General features: G+C 43.7%; 1 protein-coding gene across 4 annotated transcripts in view; it reads right to left on the reverse strand.

Annotated features, from left to right (window-relative positions):
• Nucleotides 1-25,872, reverse strand: part of EVA1A (eva-1 homolog A, regulator of programmed cell death) — a 194,737-nt gene that overhangs the window by 133,529 nt on the left and 35,336 nt on the right. For all 4 annotated transcript variants that reach the window (XM_040698621.2, XM_015285156.4, XM_015285155.4 and 1 more), the window contains exons 2-3: nucleotides 9,114-9,328; nucleotides 129-252 (exon numbers count right to left, since the gene is read on the reverse strand). In XM_040698621.2, coding sequence (XP_040554555.1) covers nucleotides 129-252; nucleotides 9,114-9,194 — 205 coding nt within the window. In that variant the 5' untranslated portion in view covers nucleotides 9,195-9,328. The remainder of the gene's footprint in view (nucleotides 1-128; nucleotides 253-9,113; nucleotides 9,329-25,872) is intronic.

Here is a 25,872-nt window from a genome sequence, read left to right on the forward strand (position 1 = left end):
CAGGCTTTATGTTACACTGAAAATAATGGTGGAAGGGAACAAAAAATCCCAGAAGTTCTTGCTGGCAAGGATTAAGCACAAAATTGTTTTTGTCTCACCAGAAAAAAAACTGATGGAGAGATACTCACTTGGCCTGCACTTGTACCACACGAGAAGGTATTTGGCTGTTTCAGGGCACGGATCTATGCCAAACAGCCGGCTGCTGACAAGGAACCGGCAACTCCGTCTGTCCTGGCACTCGTCCAGCATCTTCTGCAGCAGGGGATGCACACAAACATGGAACAGAAAAGAGGATGCGCTTCAGTATCTCCCTAAAGAACCATCAAACACAGGCAAGTTGACGAACAGCATGGCAGTTCCTGCCTCCTTAACCAACTCCAGCAATGACTACATGCCCAGCTCAAAGCAATGGGCACTGTAGGAGCTATGCAGTGAAGGAGGGAACTAAAATTTGCACTGTTTTAATGAGCATGATACGTTTTTCTTTCAGGCATGCAAAGATTATGCTTTGCATTAGACTGCTCGCAGAGATTTTGGAAGACTCACAGAGTTTAATCATAGCATTAGGCAGCACCAGCAGCGTGTCCCAGGAAAAGCAACGTGGATCAGCCCCAGCAGATAAGAGCAGAGACTCAAACCCTGCCCACACCATTCTGCTTTAGCTTTCTCTGCAGATTCAGTTTCAACCACAGGGCTCAAAAAAGCTCTCTTCTTGGTTACATGAACGTTTTGGCAATAGCTGGTGTTTCAATAATTAGTCCTTCTGGTGGGAATGCTGATACATAGCAAGTTGTCAGTTTTTAATAGAGATCACTCTCTTCCCCATAACTTTTGCTTTCCTTTTAGCTAAACTCAGCAAGGCTCTGTGAGTCACAGGGTCCTCCCACCCCTGGTATTTTGAGCCTTATCTCCATTTTTTCCACACTGCCTTTCCTCCAACACTTGCTTCCCACTTGCCCATTCATAACACTCATAAAAACTGTCTCAGAATCCACAGGGGCAAGACATCGTCTGTCTCCTGCTAGAAAATAACTTCATTAAGAAAGATTAATGATTTTTTTTTTAACCATATGATCCTATAGAGCAGAAATGGGGGGAGGGAATATAATTAAGTGGAGCAGTAATTATGTTTTAAATTCAGCTGGATGGCTTAGATATACTCCTCTAGAGCCCCTAAAGCACTACCATTAACATAATGTTTGTCTGACACACATGAACCTGTCAGGGCGTTTTGAGACCATGGAGAGGTAAATCCCGCAGCATCACTCAGCCTCTGCCATTCAGCACTGTGAATTCCAGTCCCAAAACAATTAATTTCCTCTTGCAAGGAGCTGCTGGAAAATCTTCTCCCAGAAGCTCCCCCAGGCTCCCCCCAATTTCATTTTCTTGTACCCACCTTGATATTGAACTTTCCCACAACGTTATCCCTATGCTATTAGCCTAAAGGCCACAACATGCCAACTAAACCCATTTTGTCTCTGCCTCAGTGATTCTCTTATTTTTGAGTTCTCCCTGAATATAATACCTATTATCTTCAGCATTATAACTCTGAACATCATCCTCCAAACAACTGCAATTTCTGCTCCAATTTCTGTGCAATCTGGCAGTGCCCCACTGGCAGTTGCTCACAGCTTCCTAAAGCTTTCACCTTTCAGGTTCATACATGCAAGAGTTTGTGCCTACCCTGCACACGACCTTTGTTTTAAACTTTAAGCCATGACAATTTAAGCCTTTTCTAGAGAACAGAGTGCATGTGCTGTTGTCTTCCACTCAGGAAGGTAATAAAACGCAGGCATTTCATTTCAAAATACAGGGCTTGGGATGGAAGGGATGAAAGGTGAACAGTATGAAAGGCCCACAATCACTAGCCCTAGTTTGACCATTATGTTAAAAATGCACAGAAACAGCATATTCCTTTATCTGGACTCACAGGGTTGACAGCCAACTAAGCATGTGAAATTTAATTTAATGCAAAATCCAAAGAATTGCAAAGGATTTCAAGTAAGACCTCTATGCAGATGCCTCTTTTGATCTCACAAGGCAAGGGACAGCTGAAACAATTCCTGAGTGCTTCATACATGGCAAGAAACCAAATCATTGTGGGCCTGAAAAGACTTTCTGGTACTGCTCAACCATAACTGTATTTACACCTACGACGTGCCACAAATACAGAGCCAAGGGAAAGAAGTAACACCATGAAAGTTTTCTTTCCCACAAGGGAGTTTCCCCTCCTCAAAAGCAGCAGACTCTGCTTTTTGGTCAGCAAACCTTTCCATACCACAGGGGTAGAATTTTCACCACTGCATATTAGGGACTTAGTGCTGTATAATGGGTGCCACTAAAACCAGAAGGAAAAGCACAGTGGGTTTCAGTAGAAATTGAGACCAACAAGAAGCTGCTTTGCAGCACATGTTCGTCTGTCCTTAGACAAAGAACAAAGAGCAAAGGTGATCACAACACAACCTCAGGCTCCATAAACTGCCACTTCAGAGCCACAGAATCATTATTTAGGTCAGAAACCTTTGTCTTGTTCTGCTCTGATCTGTGCTAACTCTTACCTAATACTTCCCACATAAGAGGAACATTCTGATCTTCTTTTCAGTGGTATTAACAGCCCTAAGTAGAAGTTTATACCTAAATTAAGGAGCAAAAGTCATCTCTGCCATTGTGAGATGGCAGAAAATGAGAAATGTTCTTGAGGCTAAATACGACTTCTATTAACCCTAATGGCTTCACTGTTAATCTGCAGTTTCTACATAATTTGATAGCTGCCATAATTCTGCAGTTACTCCACGGGGAGGAGAAATCAATATTTCCTTCTCATTCATATAATTCTAATGCACCTCCCCCACGTTCTTGAAAAAAAATTAGCAAAAAAATCATTAAGATTTATGATTTCCTGCAGACTGTTTGGGTAAAGCCTCGGATGTAATTAAATACATCCATAAAGTGTAAAATAAAAACTGGAATCAGTAAACAACTTATGCCAGACCTAACATCAATTTAAAAACTTGGGCATACAATTTTCACCTATCCTGGCATGCACAGAAAATTTATTCCCCACAACTATCAGCAGTACCTGCAATACTTAAACTCTGCAGTGACCCTACAAAGCATACATCAATGGTGAAACTCACAGCAGCTCAAAGACCAAGACCACAGCTTTCTGTTCTTACTCTTAAAAGTCACAATTCTAGGAAGATCTGAGCTTCAGCGGGTGCCAGATCACAGAATGGCCCAGGTTGGAAGGGACCTCAAGGATCATGAAGCTCCAACCCCCTGCCACAGGCAGGCCCACCAACCTCCACATTTCATACCAGCCCAGGCTGCCCAGGGCCCCATCCAACCTGGCCTTGAACACCTCCAGGGATGGACGGGGCATCCACAGCCTCTCTGGGCAGCTGTTCAGCACCCCACCACTCTCATAGGAAAGAACTTCCCCCCAGCATCCAACCAAAATCTTTCCTCCTTCAACTTCAAACCATTTCCCCTTGTCCTCCTGTTTGTAGGCTCCCTTTAGGTCCTGGAAGGCTGCAACAAGGTCACCCCGCAGCCTTCTCCAGGCTGAACAAGCCCAGCTCCCTCAGCCTGTCTTCGGAGGGGAGGTGCTGCAGCCCTCTGATCATCTTTGTGGCCTCCTCTGGACCCTCTCCAGCAGCTCCTTGTCTTTCTTGTATTGGTGGCCCAGTCCTGGACGCAGTACTGCAGATGGGACCTCACAAGAGCAGAGTAGAGAGGGACAATCACCTCCCTGTCCCTGCTGGCCACCCCTCTCATGATGGAGCCCAGGATACCATTGGCCTTCTGAGCTGCAAGAGCACACTGCTGGCTCATGTTAAGTTTGTCATCCATCAGGACCCCCAGGTCCTTCTCTGCAGAGCTGCTCTCAAGGACTGAGATGATCAGCTAGACTGACCCCAGGAAGGCTGTGAATTTTCTTGATGGTGTGATATGGTGTGTGAATGTCCTGAGCTCACAAGCATTCAGTGAATGGCTTAAAAATTCAGGCATCCTATTCTTTTCTCACTGTCAGTTGTAAAGATGGAAAAATGCAACCAGGAAAAAAAGCACCCATGAGCAAAATGAATTTGCATAGAAATAGTTTTAGAAACACAAAATGGTCCCTTAACCTGTATACATAATCAGCTGTTTATGCTAATGTCAGCTAGTAGACTCCTGAGTAACACAAAATGAAGTCACATTGGAGTATATTACGTAAAAAAAAGTCACTCCAACAAAAGAAGGTGGAGGAGAAATTCCTGTCTGGCATGAGAGAGGAGGGAGGACACCTTAATCGTGTTGTGCCATTTTATAATAGTATTTCAGTGGTAAATCAAGCCCGAGGGCTGACAGCCAGTGCTCAGGAGGGAAACTGCGGCTGCTTAAACCCATTCCATTCTCAGGTTCATGACTGAGCTAAGAGGCTGCAAGATTTGGAGGAGATAACAGAAAAATGTGAATTCAAGTAAAACAAACACTAATCTAATGCCTGTGATTTATGCCCTGGATTAATCTCACTGCAGTGACCCAGGTCCTAAAGCAAGGGCAGCCTCAAGCTCAAAACCATGTCTTGCAAGTGGACACTACAGATGAAACACATTTCTTATGCTCATTTTGCTGAGCTTGTTAGCGTAGTCATTGCTTGTGGTCATTAGTTATCAACTGTTTAAATCTGGAACTGAATGGGATCTCTGAAACAAGGCTGTCCTCAGCTATTCCCAAGGGTGCACTTATTTTTATTCTCTCTCTCCAAATCACTCTTCAAGAAATACTTCCACTCATCATGCCTAAAATAGACCACAACTGAGCTCAAAACCCAAGGCAATTAAACTTATCTTAGCTCTCAGTAGTTCATAGATTTAAAACACTCAGGGTGAAACCTTGGACCATAGAAGCCAATGATGAAATTCCATGGGAGCTGGGATTCCAACATACAGCTTCTCACTGTACAGCCTCTATCATTCAAGGAACATAAGGATGACTTCAGGGCACATCAGTCAGGCATGAAATTGCACAGAGGAACCCCACTAAATGATTTCGAAATTGCATGTTACAGAAGATAAGAATTCAGGGCATGAGGTGTACGAATGGATCAGAGCTGCGTGCAGCCAGATGAAAATGGGCACAGATTTGTACTAAGAATTTTACACAAAAAGATATCAGTAATTAAAATATAGTCAGTTATTATTAGGTCATGGTAGAGTTAAACCAACACACAGATTGGTACTCTTCCATGAGCTTTGCAATGAGAAGTAAACAGAACAAATAAGGCAGCATTAGTCCTCTCCACACAGACACACAGCACAATGGATTCATAATGGCTTTATGTCACACTGTATTTGAATTTTAACACTCTTTTATATATCTCAGATTGCTGATGTTACCTTAACACATTGTAAACTCAGTACTTTAAAGCTGCAATCTTATTTAGAGAGCCTTTTCCCAGTTATGTGCAGACTGCATGTTAGTTGTTGAAATCCAGTGCAGCAAGATTTTTGAAGGATCAGCAACAGAGAAGGAAAGAGTACAGGAGGAACTGGAATCTGTACTGCTGCGGTGCAGGTCACTTGCCTACAGTATTATCAAGAAACCTCCCCAGTCTGCTCCTCTGGAAAGTAATTCAGTTTTGCCCAAAGCGCCGCATTCCATCTGTTCGTTAAATTAAGAAGAGTGCAAAGGCCCTGAGTTTGACCACTGATCTATGGCACATTTTAGTGCTCCACTAGCTCTCTCTTATTACTCCCCCATGGACTTTCTGATGCTTACCGTGGAGTTAGCAGAAGAAAACTACACCCACGTAACTGGGGACATACACTAACACACCAGTCTGAGAAATAGAGAGCTGAAAATTGGGCACGCATCAGCTCTGCTATGGAAGTAAATTCCAGCAAGGTGAGTAGTGCAGGCAGCAGCATTAACACGCTAAAAAACACCACCAAGATTTTCCAGAGCTCCTCTGCAAGAGCCTTAAAAGAGCCCAGAGACAGTCATTTGTACAGAGCTGGACTATGTTCAGTAAATAGAGCCAGTAAAAAATGCACTACAACTACCGCCTAATTAACCATTACCTACATTTCCTAACAGTGGGAAACTTAATCCACGTGGAGGGCCAGCTTCAAAGGGCAAGGAGGGCTAAGCTAAAGAAATAGAATAGAAAAGGATACATAACTGAAAGTCATGGGATTAAAGAAAGGGAAAGCATAAAACAGAGTGGGGAAAAATCACTGAGAGCAAACCATTACACTGTCAACTAGAGTCTTGGAAGCAGTGACAGAAGTCCCATGACTTGGAAAGTTTAAGTTTACAGTAAACAGAGCATTAGGAGGCTCACAACCCAGGGAGCAGCCCTGCCTCTTCAGGGAAACAGGAGCCTCTGCCTGTCATACCTCTCTTTCAGCCAAGCAAAGGTCTCAAAGATACAGCAATTTAGAGATGTCTATGATCTCTGCATCAAACAGATCTCCAATTTGCAAATCATTAGCTGGGGAGATGCTTGCCAGAACTGTATCTCAGGCAATGCACAGTTCATGAATGAAGCTGCACAGGTTCCATCATTTTTTATAAGAGCAGCTTTGGCACCAGCGTAACCTCCTGTGCACCCTCAACTCACTGCTCATGGGTACCTGCAAAACAAACAGCACAGTTTGATGAAGAGTTGCCCAAACTGCTCTTGAACTGACTGATGTCTCTGAAACTTTTCCTGCCCAAATTGTCCGTAAATCCTGGAAATCTGATCTGCAATATGACGAGCCCTGAGCTCTCCCTGCTGTACTGACCACCATGTGATCTGGTGTAAATTCCTTTCTTCCTTTCTGTCTTTTCTCCCTCTCTTTCCCTCCAACCACCATCATCTTACAGGTTGTTTGGAGACAAGAGGCTCTTTCTCTGTGTCTAAATAATACCAGTACAGCAGGACTGCGGTTACTGGTGAGAACACGTGGGGCTGTTACATCAGTGACACTGTACAACATCCTGATACTGGGCATGACAAGTAACCACCCCCCCCCCCCAAAAAAAAGCCACAATAGTTTAATTGTTTTCTTCTGCTTTCTATTTTACTTTACCACACTATTAAGCTATAATGCTTGGGGAAAGTAAAACCCTCTTCCATACACACAGACACCTCCAGCTCCATCACTTTCTGACCAACACCTGGCCCATGCTTTGGAAGTCTTGCAGCTAATGGAAAGCTTACCTAATATTTTAATCACCAAAGAGGTCAGCTTTCCTCTGCTTTCTATCACAGAAATTTTCCTATCCTTTTAATAAACGGGGAGGAAGGACTGAGGGTGTCCTGCAGTTAGCATGCAAGAAATCTGCTGCTCCCTTTTGTAGCACTGCCTCACACAATGCTAAAGTGCCTGTGGGAGAAGGTGACAGCAGAGGTGTGTCATGTATCTCACTTCAGGCACAAAAGGAAATGCCACATCAGCAGCACAAATGACTCTTGACACCAGCAGACTGTTGTCCTGGAGGGTGCTGGAAGACAGCCTTGCCACAGGCTGTGCCTGCACTCCTTCCCTGAGCCACCCCATCTTGCTAACAAGATGCTCCAAAGCAACTCCTAAGCACAGATCTCTGGAGAAATAAGTCCTTTGGTAAAACGTTGCCCTCTGAAGTGCAGCTTCCTGCTGCTTTCAGTACATGTGCCTACAGAGACAAAAGTGAGACTTCAATGTTTGGATAAATATCTGGTTGCTGAAACATAATGCACAAGTGCTTCTCCAGAGCTCTTTATTTTCCTTTAAGATAAACTTTGTTCCAGGGCTCTTTATTTCCCTTCCACATAAGCTGTGCTTGTTTTAATGACAGTTTACCAAAATAAGAATCCTGTAGATAATCTGCTACAAAGGGTAATCCAGCTTTCTGGTAACAAGCAATAATTTTAGGCCAACCACTCCTGCTGAAATCCAGGATGCACTACTCTAGGTTTGGGGGACTGTGGAAAGCTTTATAAACAAGTCACTCCCATGCACCTCTTCAGCCAAGCAGCTGAAGTTCACTGAAATATACCTCCACCTTCAGGTATGTTTGCAGGCACAACTTGTGTTTGGGTTTCTTACTGAAGAGATTCACTCAGTAGGCACTTAGCAGCATCACAACGCTAACATTCCTGTTTTTTCTTTGCTCTCTGCACCAACGTTTATGTATTCATTTCAATGAGCTTACACTGCTTCTTATCTGTTAGTGTATAGCAAACAGGTATACAGGTATTGGACCAAAAGGGCTCCAAGAGGAGTGATCTCCAGATAGAGATCCTTCCTCCTTGGGAGTCAGCCCTTAAATGAGGTCTAGGAGGAGTGGAGCCAGGCTCCACCCCTTCCGGTCACTCAGGTGAAATTGCGTTCACCTGTGCCCCTGCAGCTGACTCAGCGCTCACCTCAGGTGGTCAATCAGAGGTTCAGGCCGTGATTCAACAGTTCCCATATAGTTAGCTTCCAGATTTCTACAAAGGCATGAGATGAGAGATGTCCCCATGGAAGTGCAAATGTCTGTGATAACATGACAGATAAGAGAAGCACAGCATAAGAGAGGCCAGAGCAGGTGAGGATGGTCCCTAACAAACCTCTGTGAAGCAAAATCTCACTGTAGATGTTCCTGCCTCTTCTCCAGCTGTGCAGCCAGTTTGTGCTTATAATTCGTTGCTCTTACTGACAGCTGACTAACAATGGCACCTTCCATATAATCTTCTGATTTGCTGAAGTTACACGTGCATATAGTCAGCACCCACTGCATAAATGGACAGAGGTGGTTAACTACAGATACTTGGGAGATAACAAGCTTAAGTGATGCATTATCACTTACAATGGTAAGAGCCAAATGAGTCAGGAACAGAACTCAAGGATTCTCTCTGGGTTTTACATTACTGAAGTAAAAGCCTCTTGAGACAGGATCATTTCTGAAGTAAGAAGCCAGAGAAACCAGAAACAGCAGAGAAACTCCTTAGCGTGTAGAAAAAGCTATCCATTGGGAAGGAGATAATCTGGTCTTACAGTATACACCATTTTAATCATATGCCTTAACTATTATTGACTAGAACCATAGGAATATTAAGAAATATCTGGCCTAGAAAAGAACTCCAAAATGAGCAGATCCAGTTTAACATGAAATACCTGAAGGGAAGTGCCAACTGAACAGGCAACATCTTCCTTAATTAACGTTGCATATGAGCGGGGAGAGCGATAAGGACACATCTGATGACTTGGTACAATTCTGCCATAGAAAGAAGACTGGATGCTGATGGTAGTTCTGTGAGGGCATCTCAAGGAGACATATTCTCCATCACAGGCATGGTCAGTGTAATTTTTTAGTACTTCTGATATGTAACCTGCAAAAAAACATGACACAAACCATCATTAGTGACAGGTAAGTTATTAATTAAGTTAATAATTAATATACTAGTGCAGATTAACAAACACACAACTAAACCAATGAGGGCCGTAGATTTTGTTACCCATCTCACATATAGGAAAAGAAGATAGACATCAACAGTGTGACAGAGAGAGGCTGACTGATTCGTCCTTCAGCAGCATTATATGTCCTTAGAGGAAGCAATATTCAGATCCTTCAAACTCTTAGTCCACTCATACCACTTACACTGGTACAAATATCAAGTCTACAGGAAACATAGCTGAGCCAGGTTCATCATTTACACCATATCTGGATACTGCATGCAACTTTTGGTCCACCAGTACAAGACAGCAATCGATAAATTGGAGTGAGTCCTACAACGGGTCACTGAATAGGCAGGAGCTGGAGCACTTGTCCTGCTGGAAAAGAGGCAGCTTTTGGGGAAAATAAAAGCAGCCTGACAGTGCCTACAGCCTCCACAGGGGCACGAATTGCAACACGTATTTCAGACTGTATATATGGAGTAGCTTTTTACAGCTAGCACAGTCAGTCAGTGGAGCAGGGTACCCATAGAGGTTCCACAGTCTCCATTACTTCAAGATCTCAGTGGATAAAGCTTTGAGTAACCCGATCTGACCTCTTAGTTGACCCTGCTTTGAGTAGGAGGTTGGACTAGATAACAACAGTCCCTTCCAAGCCTAGCTTTCCTGTAATCCTACAATAACAGCTGAAAGACCCAAACTCAGAGCTGCTAAGGGGTAAGTCTGGTGCAAGTACTTATATAATTTGTTGGATGAGAACATCATGGCACACCAGTCATATCTTGGATCTCCCTTCACAATATACTATCTTACTTTCCAGGTTGTTCCTTCTATTCAAGACCTTTGACACAAAAGCTTTCCTTCTCATTTCCACCAAGCTTCAATAAAGTTAGAAGAAAAACCATATGCAGAAACCAAACCCCTCCTGCCTGTTACAAGACAGCATTATACATAATAATAAAGTTGTTAAAAAGAACAAAGAGTGACAGAGCCTCGTTAAAGTTACCCTGAGCTAAATGGGATTGATCGCAGTCAGGTTTCAATGGTGTAAAATAATAAAAAGCACAACAATGTCAGCAGAGTAGCAAGGTCCTAGACTGCAGCAAGTGAGGACTTGCTCAAACGTAACAGCAGCAGGCACAGAAGTAAAAGAAAGAAGCTTACCTTCAGAAGGCCACAGGCATGCAGGGATCTCCAGAGAGATCTCCTCCCCTCCACTGCCAACCCTTAAATGAGGGCTGGGAAAAGGTGGACATTGCATGCACCTGAGCTCCCCTGGGTTGGCCCTCCTTTCCCATCACTTGCTCCATCACTGTTTCAAGCTGTGACTTAGCATTTCCACTATACATGGCAACTGCCAAACAGCCTCTAACTTTGCCATGCTCAAGCCTGAGGAGAAATCATGGTGTGCTGATACAGAGACTTTCACTCAGGGAACTCTACAGCATGTCCAAGAGCAGCAGCAGCCATGGTTCCCTTCAGCCCTGCTGACTTCTTACTCTCTGCAGTGACTTCAGAAATCCCCTTCCCAGCCCTGGCCACCAACACAGGTCTATCAGTAGCAATCCCACATTATCCTATCTCTGTCTTCCTGTACCTCTTTCTTTAGAGGTAGCACAGAGAGGAAAAACAACACCCGGACAAATTTTTAACAGGTAACCTGCCATATACCTTAGCCTTAAAATGGCAGAAACGTGGTTATCCTCTTGGTGGGCCATAAGCATGAAATCAATTGGACTGGTACCTCTGCGAGCCATCCAGTACTATCTTGTGCTTAAAGCAGGGGCACTTCACATCAGCTTGCTCAGAATCTAGTCCAGTGAAGTTCTGAGTATCTCCACAGAGCCTTCAGAACTTCTTTGGGCAATCTGTGCCAATGCTTAACAACTAAGTTTAAACACAGCCATAACTGACTTTTTGTTGCCTCTGGTTCTGCCATGGTACATTTCAGAGAAAATTTCTGGTTTCACTTCATGTGTAAGCTAACAGCAACTGGATCCCACTCTCCTTATTCTTTAGTTCTCCAAGACAGAGACCGGCTCCCTCTGTCTCACATCACACCTCATGCTCCAGCATCCCAGCTTTATGGCAGCCAAAGGGACTCTCCAAATTCTCAACATCTTTATTTATTCTCAGGGGCCAGCTTGGCGTGCAATTACTTCTCACTGCTGCAAGGTGCACTGCTCACTCACATTCATTGGCATGTTCTCCAAGACCACCATGATAATTTACACAGGGAAGCACAAATCATTGTTTGAGAGAATTCACGTGGCTTCCTGAGCATCATTTCAACGTCAAATTGAACTAGATATGCATTTGAAGGCTATCTTTACTCACTAAATAAATTACACCCAGGGCCTTTTCTCTGGCCCCAAGTCCATAACCAGCAATTTCCTCTTACATTCTAAAATAGTACAGCCTCATCTAGATCTTCAACTAGGAATAGTTCTTCATCCATACTGACACTGAAACCTTGCACAGATGATGTGTGAAAGAAGACTGGTTTGAGGGAACTTTAAGGTGCCTGGAACAACAATAATCATTGCTCTTACAGATAACCTTTTTAGCACACCTTTTTAGCTTAGACATTAAGCTTCTGTTACAGGGGCTGGATTCACTGATCTTTCTACATTTCAGCCTGCGGTTCCATTTAGCAATTCTGCTGTTGCAGTGCACCAAGGTGTGTGCCAAATAGTTATTTATTCAAATCAACATGTTAATTTTCAAATCCCCAGGGAAGTGCTGGCTTATAAGAAGACTGAGACACAGTCCCAGTAACTAGAGTAAGTGACAGGGCAGCATCAGGGAACATCCTTATTTAATGCAGTGCCTTTATATGACTTGATCAGGAAATTGCTTCAGGGATAAGATGAACTACTGAAGTACATCTCCTTTCCCAGCCAATAGAATACATGTTCTGGGTGATGCTACACAGATCAGCTCTCCTCCCCCAAAGGTGAGGCAACCATGCAAGATGGGCAGGAAAAGCAAACAAAAACAGAATAGAACATGAAATAGTAAGCCTCATTTTCCATGCTGTTACTCCAGTGCATTAGGACTTCTCCCCACATCTGACCTATTAGGGAGGGAGAGAATTATAGCCAAAGCACAGTGAAGACAGCACTGGCTCCTCCAAAGACTCAATTATTCTGTCAGAGCAGCTATTCTGCAGCATGCCTTTCTCATCACCAAATCAGGATCAGGTAAGGTTTCCATCCCTGCAATTGTGCTGATCACTTGTTGAAATAGTTCATTCCTCTCCTTTTCTATCATCAATCTTGTAATAACTTGAGTTTGTTCAAGCTCAAGGTATGGAAGTGCCTGAATGCTTTGATGCTTCTGACCAACAATAAACAAAGCACGGTGCCTGAAACATCTGGCACTGACCACAGTTAGAAAGCACTGAATTAGGCATACATGATCAGGGAAGACATGATGTTCTCCAAAGAGCAACAGGACTGGGATGTAGAGAATAGATGCTCTGGTTTCCTCCTGGAATGTGCCAAACTTGCACTACATTCATTGGCAGTTCTTCTGAAAATGCTCACATTCCTATACCCACCGACTCATGTTTCAGTAAACCAAAACCTGAATTGTTTTCAGCATTCCTGCTGGGTTTTAGGTGACAAGTTTCCAGTGACCTTTTGTACCACTACATGGCACAAGCAGGAGAACTACAGGGAGGCTCTTTGCTAAATGAAGTGTATGAACATGGAGCCAGTAGCAGAGTTTGAGGACTTGTATACCAAAATGAGAAGCAATTCTTAAATACAAAAGGAATAGCTTACAGGCCTCTGACTGTTTCCTGGCAAGCATGAAAAAACCTTTTTTAGGTGGCTGCAAGAAACTATTGGTGTACAGTAAAATTATACAGCAGATGACCCATCAGCTATTCATAGATACAGCAGTCAAGAAATCGAGATGAAAAAAGTATTATCAAATGATGCTATTGTCCTCCATCAAGCATGTTTCTCTGCATTACTTTCTGAGATATGAGCCATAAACGTACAAGTGCCCACTTCAGATGAAGATAGAGAAGGCTTTTAAGAGCTGAATCCTTTCATCAGCCTCAGATTCTAGGATTTAAATCAGCATTGTTGGATCCAAGACTGGAAGGCAAGCAATTACTTAAAGAAGAGAAGACATCACAGCTGCATGGACATGCTAAAATGTATTGTTTTGTCATGGTTCATCTTGGAGGGATAGTGGCATTAATTTTCATAGAATCATAGAATCACAGAACAATAGGACGGTTTGGGTTGGAAGGAACCTTTAAGATCACCCACTTCCGACCCCCCTGACTAAAGGCAGGGACACCTCCCACTAAACCAGGTTGCTCACAGCCCCATCCAGACTGGCCCTGAATGCTTCTCAGGAGGGGGCATCCACAGCCTCACTGGCCAACCTGTTCCAGTGTCTCACCACCCTTACAGTAAAAAATTTCAACCTGATATCTAATCTAAATCATCCCTTCCCTCTAGTGTGTCAGCAGCACCACTCAGCTTGATGTCATCTGCAAACTTGCTGAGGGTGCACTTGACCCACTGTCCACATCACCTGGTGTAGCAAAGTCAGGAAAGGAAGGGAAGAAACCGGCGTGGCTGAACTGGGTCCTGCTGGTCAAACTTGAAGAGTAAGAAGAAAATGCACAGGCAGTGGAAACAGGGACAGGCATCATAGGAAGAATATAAGGAAGCTGCCAGGTTGTGTAAGGATGGGGTTAGGAAAGCCAAGGCGCAGCTTGAACTGAAGTGGGCTAGGGATGCCAAAAAGAACGGGAAAGGCTTCCACAGGAACCTCAACTAGAAAGGGACAGTCCAGGAGGGCGTACGCCCTCTAGTGAGTGATATAGGCAGGCTGGTAACAACAGACAAGGAGAAGGCTGGGGTACTTAAATTTTTTGCCTCCGTTTTCCCTGACAACTGCTCGCCACACAGCCCTCATACGTTTGGTTTGGTAGGAGGGAATCGGGGAAGCAACGTCCCTCCCACTGTAAGTGAAGGTCCGGTCCTGACCACCTGAGGAACCTGAACATCCACAAGTCCATGGGTCCCGATGAGATGCACCTCAGAGTCCTAAGGGAACTGGCTGATGTGGTTGCCAAGCCACTCTCTATGGTATGTGAAAAGTCGTGGCAATCAGGTGAAGTCCCTGGTGACTGGAAAAAAAGGAAACATCATATCATTTTATCCTTTTAAATAGGATAAAAAAGATGACCCTGTGAACTACCGACCCGTCAGTCTCAGCTATGGAAGGCAGGGAGCTGATACAGGAGAACCAGGACTTCACCAAGGGCAACTCCTGTTTGACCACCCTGGTGGCCTTTTAAAGGGGAGCTACAGGAAAGAAGAGGACAGACTCTTTAGCGGGGTCTGTGGTTACAGAACAAGGGGAAATGGCTTCAAGCTAAGGGAGGGTAGATTTAAGTCAGATATAAGGGAAAAAAAATCTTCTTCAGTGAGGGTGGTGAGGCACTGGCACAGGCTGACCAGCAGTGTGGTTGATGCCCCATCCCTGGAGATTGTCAAGGCCAGGCTGGATCAGGCCCTGGGCAACCTGATCTATCTGTGGTGTCCCTGTGCAGTGCAGGGAGTTGGATTCAATGGCCCTCAGAGGCCCCTTCCAACTCCCAGGATTCTATGATTCCGTGATTTTCTTTGAATCTCCTGCACATCTATAGTCTCTTGAGAACTTAATTTTTAAGAGAACTATTTTAAAATCCGTTATGGTTATCTAGTTTTATTTATTTTCTAATATTTTATGTTTTGTAAAGGTAAATAGATATTGCTTTCAAATCTATCATTTTTATGCAAATATTTCTAGGTAATAGGGAAATTTAGACTAGAAAGGTCCTCTACATGTCACATATCTAAAACTGCTGCTCTGAGCAGGGCTGGTATCAAAGTGAGACTGAGCTCTCTGAGCCTTTTTGACCAGGGCTTTGAAAACTCCCAAGGACAGAGACCCAAATTCTGAGGCATCCATGCTTGTGCTTCACCACCCTTGCAATAAGAAAGTTTTTCACATAACTGCTGAGAATTTCCCTTTTCTGATTTGTGTCTCAAATCTTTTTATGGTGAACCTGCAGGAGTCCCATTTTGTTGTATCTAAAACCATTTTTTTGAAGCAGAAGGAAGGAATTAGGTAATTTTTCAGCCTTCTCTTTTTCTGCCCTCCTCTGCCATGTGCTATAGCTTCAAACCTTCCTGCTGGCTGTCCATGGGACTCTGACTTATCACTGTCTTTGAGCTTGTACCACTGTTGTGATCTCTGCTTCGAGGAGCTGACCATCCAATTCCATTGCTTCTTAGTAATTTCTTGAAAATTCACGTTTCATGGCTGTACAGTTGCAGGCAGGCACAATGTTGAAGGAAATTTGATGGTACAGAGACTTCTGATGCAAAGAGCTGCACCACAACTTTATCAGAATGCAGCCTCCTTTCTGGCTGCTCATTCTTGCTCCCATACTTCATATCAAAGTTCCGCCCATTGTGCCAACATACAGATTTGTTGAGATGTGCTATGAATGACATCACAGAGCTGAAATGGGCTAGAAACATGCATTTTTCATTGTTCTCCTGGTTGACTTTAATTCAAATGCATTTCACCAATCTATTTAACAGCATAATCCCACAAAAACTTCTGCCGAATAACAGAGAACTGTTCCCCAAGATATTGAAACAGGAATACATGAAATATATCTGGCAAATGGCACCCCATAAACACTGTGTGTCACACAGCTGTGTAGTTTCTGGTAAGAAATACAGATCTCCAAAAAGTAACAAGAAATTGTTTAGCAAGAGACAACTGATGAAGCTTTTGTCATCTATTGTTCATCCTGCCCAGATAGTGTACGAGTTACTCGTTAACTTGTCTTGAAACAAACTGGCCTTGAAACACATCCAAGAATCAATCCAAATTTAAGCCATCCCACACTATACAGACACCCAGAAACCAAAGCCTCATCACTTTGTATGTACGCAAAAAACAGTACGATACCACTGAACAGCACAAAACAAATGCAGACTTCAGATCAGTCAGTCTCAACAGTCCCTGCAAAAGGAGGGAATCCAGCTGGAATTCCTTTGCTAGTTAAGGCTCTGGGCCATGATGGCCCATCTGTTCCAGATGAGACCCTTACACCTATGTAAGGAGAAAAAAAAGCAATGCCAGTTATATTTCTGCAACAGCCTGCAGTAAATCAACCGATTGGAGGTGGGCACACTGCCCTCTGCACCCCACAAACACCCTGCCACGACAGCACAAGAATGAGTGGGAAGAGCTGAGTTACAGCTGATTCCCATAAATACCCAGCCCAAGAGAAGGGCCCTCCGAGGATCCCTGCATCTCGCTACCAAATCTGTGGCCGAAGGCTCTCTCTTTTCAGTACTGACACCTCGGTGTCTTCCAGAGCATGGAATTCAACTTGAAGCCAGCCAGACTGCCGATCACCCGGTCTTCCACCTTCCAACCCACACCTTCACAGCTTTGAAGTCAAGAATGGAATTGACAGAAACCAGGATCTTCCCAACCAGAAAACAGAAACCCACTATGAACATAAACACGAAGAAATAAAATCTTACAGGTGTATTATCTCTAGATCTGTCTGTGTCCATGAGAGGGACAGCAGGACCCCAGCAGAGGGGAGAAAGGGACAGGGTAGGGAGATGGTAGATGGGTCTAAAAACAGCAGCAGCAATGATCCGAGGAGAAAGCTAATTTACTAAGTATGATCTCGGAATGCAAGATAACGCAATATAGCACAGTACAATTGGAAGAGAGGACAACAAATCCAACAAAATGAGAGACAGTGTCCAAACCGAAGGCCTCGCTCTGATGCTGCCCGCGAACAGCAGCAATGGGCCACGCGCTGCTCAGCTGCGAACAACGGGCGGCGCCGGACCCGCCGGGAGCTCTGCCTTTCCTCGTCGGGGCGAAGCGCGGCGCAGAACGCAGCCCCTCCCCTCCCAGAAACGGCGGCCCACAGAACCGGAACGTTCACTCTTTCACTCCCAGCGCCTTACATGATGATATGATGTGGAATACCGATAGCAACAAATCACAAAACCACAACAACAGGAAAGAAAAAATCTTCTTTCCATGTATGTGCCATATGATTTATGTTCATAGAATGGCCTGGGTTGGAAGGGACCTCAAGGATCATGAAGCTCCAACCCTCCCCACAGGCAGGGCCACCAACCTCCACATTTCATACCAGCCCAGGCTGCCCAGGGCCCCATCCAACCTGGCCTTGAACACCTCCAGGGATGGACGGGGCATCCACAGCCTCTCTGGGCAGCTGTTCAGCACCTCACTACTCATAGGAAAGAACTTCCCCCTGACATCCAACCTAAATCTTTCCTCTTTGAGCTTTAAACCATTCCCCCTTGCCCTGTCACTGTCTACCCATGTAAAAAGTTGATGCCCCTCCTGTTGATATTTTGTAAGTACAGGGACAATATTATGACTCAGCCTTGGAGCAGGCAATAACAGATATCACAAGAAACACACATCATAGAATCATAGAACCACAGAACAGAACATTTTACATTGGAAGGGACCCATGAGCCCACCCAGTTCCTATCCCCTGCCATGGGCTGGCTGCCCCCCACCAGATCAGGCTGTCCAGGACCCCATTCAGCCTGGCCTTGGTGATGGGCTCTGTGCAGCCTATGCCAGCACCTCACCACTCTCTGAGTAAAGAACTTCCTCCTGATTGGTAACCTACATCTCCCTTCTTTTAGCCAGAGAGAGAAACAGAATGCAGCTGCTGGTGATGTTTGCATGGATGTCAAGCATTTCTGCCTGTGTTGATCTGCATGGCCAGAGACGTGTCCCTCTGTCAGGAATTGGTGCTCATTCTCACTACTAACTGGAACTTGAACACAGATCTGCAGCAGCTTTGTCTCTATCAGAATACCAGATTCAGCAGCTCCTAACACTCCCCACTTATAACTCCGTGTCCATACATATGTATGTATTTATATGCATATATGCATGCACATATGTTAAATATAAAAAACAACCTTAAAGAATATTTTACCTAACTTAAGTTGCAGAAGAATTTCAAAACCCAGTGTAATAGTGGGGCTCATTTTTTGCAGTGCTAAATTTCTCAGAACACTTCATAAACATTGTTATGGCTTGACAAATATTAATACATTAATGTATTCCTTTAATTGTAAAGAATATAACAACACTTGTTAATATGTGTTACACAACAACTATATGTTACATTGCACATAACACAATCATATTTTTAAAAATACATTATAATGCAATTGTAGTTAACAGGTCACCTTGGAAATACCATATGGGTATTGTTCAGTACTAAGAGAATGAGAGCAATGATCTGGGGAGAGGTTTAGTGCATGCTTCCAAAAAGACAAGACAGAAACGATTTCATTCTAGAGATTCAGCCACAATAGGCATTGAGGTCATAGCTGAAGGAACAACATGGGCAACACTTCTTGAGCATCCATTGGCTCCATCTTCTTGGCCCTCAACCAAGTCCTTTCCCCACACAGCCATCACACATATAAATCACAGCACTGTGGCCATTGTATTGCATCCTGACTAGAGCAAAGAGTTCACATCACAGGGGCCATGTAGCTCTTCTAAATCAAATTACAACAGGTTTAACTAGCGGACAAGACATTTTTCTCCAGATGGTTTACATACAAGGGACTTGTAACAGCAGGGCTGTAGTAGAACATCAGTAGGCTGGCAGGACAACACACAGAGAACTTCCCACAGTAAACACATTAACAGGGGTACACACTTGTATGTAACTACCAGTGCATCTTCACAGCTAAGCCTCCTCATGTAGACAAGTTCCACTTGTATTTATTTTGATTGCAATTCCACAGTAAAATTCTCTCCATCCCTCTCTTTTCTATGAAAATTCTTACTGAAAACAAATTTACAGAAATCAACATTACAAATCCAACACGCAAATGGAAAGATAACAACTAAGTAAACAAACCCAAAGCTTGATGTCTTTTGGCAGCACTGACTGCAGCTAAGTTTAAGAGCCTAAACAGGATCTATTCCCACAGTCAGCCTCTTCCCTGGGCAAGCTAATTCTCAACCTTCCCTACAAGCACCATTGGGTCATATGGCAAGAGACTGACAGCCCTTTTGTGCCTTCTGGCCCAGTCACTAAAATTGCTGAAATGAAATTTGTGCAGTTTTTCAAGGGCCAGGGATCAGCTTATTCATGTGTTGATAAAGCGATTACCCAAAGCAGTGCTTATATAACAGGGGATGGAGTCAGGCACTGAATCCGTGCACTTCCCTCAGGACAGATTCTGAGTTCACTGAATGTCTTGCCACTTACTCAACACACCAGGAACAATTTATGGTGATCAGTGTTTAGACCATCTCTACCTAATCCACAATTTGCACTTTCATGGTTTGTGTCATCAGTCTGCAAACCATCAGTGTCACTTCCACATTCCCAGAGAGAAGCACCCCATAAAACTCTGCAATGCGCCTATGTACCTTCATCAGGTTCCTTCTTAGGCTTTCCTTAGCCATGTCCCCTCCAGACAAGCCAAGGCTGGTGAGCACAGTACATGACAGCAGTCTTCTGATGCATCTCATATGACTGATGAATGCACCTTTTGGCTTTTCCTCCAATATTTTGGAAGGATGGGGTTCAGCACATGACAAAGAAAATTCATTTCCAAATCAATAAGAATTGTTTGGCAATAGGAAATATTCAGCACCTGCCATGAAACCAGCTGCTGCGTACCAGGTCTCCAGCAAAGTTTGCAGCAGCTCCTTTGTGTCCCCAAGCAGAATGGCAGTAAGCAGCAGAGCACCAACAGAGGAACACTGACAACTGTCCAATTTGACCAAAGCAGACTTTCACCATTGCAAAAGCAGGCAGAGGCTTTTTTCATTTTTCTGTAATAAAAACGTGCAGCAGAAGAAATACAAATCAGCCTTCTTATAACCATGTGTTTTTGCAGAGTTTGTAGAGGAAGTACTTAAAAGCAGCCAGGGCTTTTACTGGAAGTGACAGGGAAACACCCTGCTATCACTCAAGTTAAAGGAAAGCTTTACACAGCACATCATACTGAGACAATGAAAATAGCTATTTGACCACGCTAGTGACAGACAGAACTTTGTGCACTGACCAATTCCACAAGTACATCAATAACAAAGCTGTGACAATCTGACAAGAGTGAGGAAACACCAACACTAAATGAATAGCCTTCTGTCCATTTGGGAGAACTTAATTCTGTCAAGACCACAAGTCCAGGGAGATGGCAGCTTTGTTTAGACCAGGGCAAATGGCAGGAGTGAAGGCAAAAGTGCATAACCCTGTAGGAGCTGCTGCTAAAACCATCAGAAACAGACACGTGTTCCTTGCACACTGAGCCAGAAGGCAGCCCCAGAGCAGAGCACATTCCTGAAAAATGTAGATTGCAACTGGCAGGCCAAAATGTGGAACGGTTCCTGTGATCCTGGAGAGCAAAGCTGAAATCCTCTTACCTTGCATGAAATAAAACAGTCTGACTTACATGCGCAAATATCGACTCGGCAGTGAAGAGTTCTCCAAAAGGAAAAACAGTTCCCACCAGCTTTTATTCTCTCACTGATTTTTATGAGCACTTTGACACTCTGATGGACATTTTTATTAGAAATTTTTTGTACTGCAGGCTGTGAAATTCCAGACCTCCCTCATTGAATCTCTGTAATAAGGGGAGGGGGTTGGAAAATCTTCATGCTCAACTAGGTCAACTCAGCCTGAATTGCTATTTGCCACCTTGCAGTTTTTCCACTGAAGAAGAAGGGAATTTCTGTGGATGAGGACATTGATTTCTGTGGCAAGAAGGCACAGAGTTCACAGACAAATGGTGAAAGCTCTGCCAAGACACAGCAGAGAACCCACGGGTGTGGATTCCCTTCAGACCAGAGACCTTGACTTTTATTCTTCTTGAACTCGCTTTCTGAGAAAATACAAAAATTAGGCAAAAGCCTGTTTTCAGCACCGGAATGCTGACGTTTCCCCTTTCCCTCTGCTTTTCATTCCATATTTTATTTATTTATTCTTATTCAAGGTAGATTTGACAAACTTAATGAGAGCAGTATCTCTGAAACAAACCTGCATCATTCTCCCCAGGACGGGCAATAAGAGCTGCAGTGTTGCCCTCTGCATGACCCTCGCCTGTGAAATGCATATTTCTCTTTGCTTTGGCTCAGCCTTGGCAACTTTATGAACCTCAAGAGAGGAGAGGAAATAAGGAGAGACTGAGACAAGATAGAAAAGGCTAAACAGTGAAAGGAAGATGCACAACAGGGAGAAAAAGAGGGAATTGAGAAAGGGAAAACAAAAGAAGACAGAAGATAAAGCAGGCAGGTAAAAAAAATTTGTTCTGATTTGTCAATTAGAAGCATGGTCCCAAGAGTAAGGATTGGCTGAAAACATCATGGGGACTGAATCCCTCAAGCAAAGGTAGAAAAACGTGAGAAACAGAAAGGGAGCAGTCTTAAAATACTGTGAGGGGGGAGAGAGAAAGTTTTGGGTAAGAACATCCAACTGTAAGTCACCCTGTAGTCAAGCTGCTAGATCTGAATACCATAACTGCCTGCAGAAAGGGCTGTTATGCAGAGATAAAAAGTACCCAGGAGAAAAGAGAGCTCAGAGTGGCTGTGAAAAGAGAAAACGATTAGTAAGTAAGTTTGCATGAATGTCTCACCATTTTGAATGTGTCCTATCTCTGATGGTTGGTCTACAGAGTCAGTAACTGACTTAACAGAATGTGCAGAGCATTGTGTATGCAGCAGCCAGGCAAAAATGCCAGATCAGCATCTTCTGCTTTTGCCATTTACTTTAGTCAAAAGGGAATTTACTGTTCACCAGCACCCGGACAACTTAAAGCAACGACAAATGCTGTAAGGGCAGCAAGAGGGAAGATTTCACATGTAAGTTATTTTTTTCTCAGTTTGATATAAGCAATACTAACAAGAGATATGGATCCTGAGCATTACAGGTTTAAGCTATCAGGCTGCCTAACTCAACTTCCCTCATGCTGCTTCTGGAAAAGGCATTGCAGGAAAGGACAGGTAGTTTGTACTTGGGAGTAAAGGCAGGATAGTCTCCCTACTTTGGGCTGCAGTTCAAGCAGTTCAGGCTTCTTCCTACCTATTAAATGAGCCACAGTTTCCTTGTACTCAGGTGAAAAACTGTGCCTGTGTCAAAATATCTCACCAGTTTAACTGTAGTTCTATTTTTCCTATAGAATCATGTCATTTGCTAACAGAACTCATTGTACTCCAGGTGTGGCTTTTAAAATCATTGCTTATATTTTTTTTTTCTGCAGTGGTGGGAAGGTAGCATTATTTCCTAGCCAGGCAAAGCTGGAATGCAGAGGAAACTTTGGCCTAGGAGACTGTTCTTTGGACAGCAGTTGGCATGCAATTTAGCTACCATCTGAATGGCCACCATACAGTCAGTATAGGAAAGAAAGTGCTATCAGGTATAAAACACTTCATTCTAAAGTAGATACCTAACCAAGAACAGGAGCACAGGTCAGACAAACCATGTCTGAAATTGGTTTATCCCTGACTGTAAAGGGAACACCACCTAATTAGCTCAAACACATTTTTGTAACAGTCACCAAAATAAAGATGAGCTGAATTGTTCATTACTTATCACAGTACCGAGCAATGGCTTCATGATCTACTTCTAACAAGAGTTACCCCACGGAGGACCCCACCTTAGGTATGGAAGGTCAGCAGAGTACCAAGTTCTCACTGTACTGAACCCTCTGGGGTCCTACAGAGTGATTCTGTTCCAGCAATGCAGCAGTTGCTTGTGCTAGTACAGTCTTAGGAGAGATCCTGGTGTTCTCAGCTTTTGCCATCCCTGAAGTCACTCCCAGCATAACTTTTGTCATCAGTCTACCTACAGCTTGAAGTGAATGCTACAGAAGACAAAACAAATATGACTGAATTTATCTACATAAAATGAGCCCAGGGATAATTTGACAATGCATAGCCCTGAGGGAGAGAGGCCATGCACCACTAAATTGACTAATAATTTAGAATGACCACCACATTCCTCTCCTTTTCCCAAAACAAGGTGAACTTGTCTATTCAGATAGCTCAGAAGTTCCCTTGAGCCTTGCCCTGACAATGACTGGGAAATGGCTAGTTAGCACAGGTCTGAACAGTGACTTTGGGTGTACAAAAACTTAAGCAGGACAACTGTGTGGCAGTGATTAGCACATCCCCTTGTTCACTTGTCTTACTAGCATACCTAACTGCATACCTCTACTATACATACTAGAGGCATAGAGTATATAACACCTCCACTGTGCCACTAAAGAAAGGTCAGCTCTGGCCTTTCTGCATTCATTCTTGCACCTCAGTTTCTGAAATATCAGATGGAGATGACCCATGTCAGTACCCATAGGTATGCAACAGAAAGATAAAGACTCATGAAAGTGAAGTAACATGGAAAGACTGGCAATAGAGACATAGAAATGCTTACTGGTTTTTAATCAGGAGCACTGAGCACTTCGGGACACACCAAAGGAGATGAAAAGATATATGGGAGGGAACCTCTTAGCCTGGAATATAACTTAATAACATTAATGAAGACATCTGACTAAGAGAAAAGACAGAACAGCCCTATTCCACCACGCCATCACAATCTTCTCTGAAAAAGCAGTAAGTGAAAACACAAAGGATGTTTTCCCACAGGGTCTCTTTTCTCCCCCACCTCTCACTACAGCCATTCCCCATATTTGCAGTTTCTTTCAAAGACAGAAATAATATTTGGCTTCCCTAGCAACTAAGAACAAAGAGACAATAGAAAGTCGACAGTGGAATTTATTAAGCTGCATGCTGCACTAACCCCTTGTATAGGGACAGCAATCAGGCAGAGCAGAATGGGCCCAGAGCAACAGCAGATAGAAAAGCTTTTTGGCTAAAAGCTATTTGTGCTGCTCTGACACAGAGCAGTTGCTTTGACTAATAGGCTAGAGAGGGATTTGTTTTGCAAAGTAACACCTTGAAGGACTCTTTGCCTCACAGCTGTAACAGTAACTACATCCACAGCACACGTTTTCCTCTCGCTCATTGTATTACATACCAATACACATTGCAGGCCAAAACAGCTTCAGGATCATCTGCTGCTAGACTTGGCGAGAACTGTGCACATATGTGGGCAGTGTCACTATTTACAGCTAAAGGCTGTGCTTAAACAAGACCTGGGGGCATTCCCCAATCCCTAAATCTTGAGTGCACATCCCAGCTGCCTCTCCTCAGAAAAGGTGATAATCTAAAGAACATAATTTTCAACTTGGCTCTCTCTCTCACTCTGTCTCTCTCTCTGTATATATTAATCTCCTGAAAATGCAGACTGATGAATAGCCCCTCCTACATTATCCTGGTTTGGGACAGGACAAGGAACTGTACTCAGGAACTCTAGAACTCAATCTAATATTAAGCTTTTCTATTGCATTAAAAAACACTTCTGAACCAGTGTATGTAATCTGCATATTTTGCACAGAACTGGAAGGAGCCCTTGATAGAGCTGATTATTTGGTGAATTCCACCATTCAGAGGGATCTCAACAGCCTCAAGAAATGAGTAAGCAGAAATGCCATGAATTTCAATTAAGGGGAGATGCCACATCTGGCTCATGGGAATCTTTCTACGCACCAGATGAGACTGAGAATCAAGAGACTGTGAAACAGCTATGCAGAAACAGACCAGGAGGTCCTGGTGGACACCAAGTTAACAACAAACCAGTAATGTATCCTCATAGCAAAGGAGAAGTGAGGAAAATAAATAAAATGGAGCCAGTTTTCTCAGTGGCATCCAGCAAATGGACAAGAGGCAATGGGCACTAACTGAAAAACCAAAAATTCTATTTAAATATACAGTTTAAGGTTGGCAAACATTGGAAGAGGTTTCCCAGAGATGCCATGGAGTCCCCATGCTTGCATATATTAAAAATCCAATTAGACACTGCCCTGAAAATCCTGCTATAAGTGACCCTGCTCTAAGGAACCAGGTTGGACTAGAAGATCTCAGGAGTCCCTTCCAACTTCAGCTATTGCATGACATCCAACCACTTCTCAGCATGCACTGACAAGATCATGTCTCCTTTAAAACATTCTGAAAGAAAAAAACAAAAACAAACACATATTTCTCATGACACCAGCTGATGCATTTCAGCATCATCTCACTCTGTTCACACAGACATTTCCACTTGGTGAAGGAGCCAACAAGGGGAAGCAAAGTCTTGGACCTGCTGTTTGTTAACAGAGAAGGTCTTGTGGGGAATGTAAAGGTTGGAGGCTGTCTGGAGCAGAGCGATCATGGAACGACAGCTTTTTTGATCCTTGTTGAAGCACAGAGGGGAGTCAGCAGAACTGCCACCTGGGACTTCCAGACAGCAGACTTGGTCTCTTTCATACCATGGTTGAGAAGGGCCCTTGGGAGATAGTTCTGGAGG

The sequence above is a fragment of the Gallus gallus genome, chromosome 3 (genome assembly GCF_016699485.2).
Source record: "Gallus gallus isolate bGalGal1 chromosome 3, bGalGal1.mat.broiler.GRCg7b, whole genome shotgun sequence".
NCBI classification, from domain to species: Eukaryota; Metazoa; Chordata; class Aves; order Galliformes; family Phasianidae; genus Gallus; species Gallus gallus.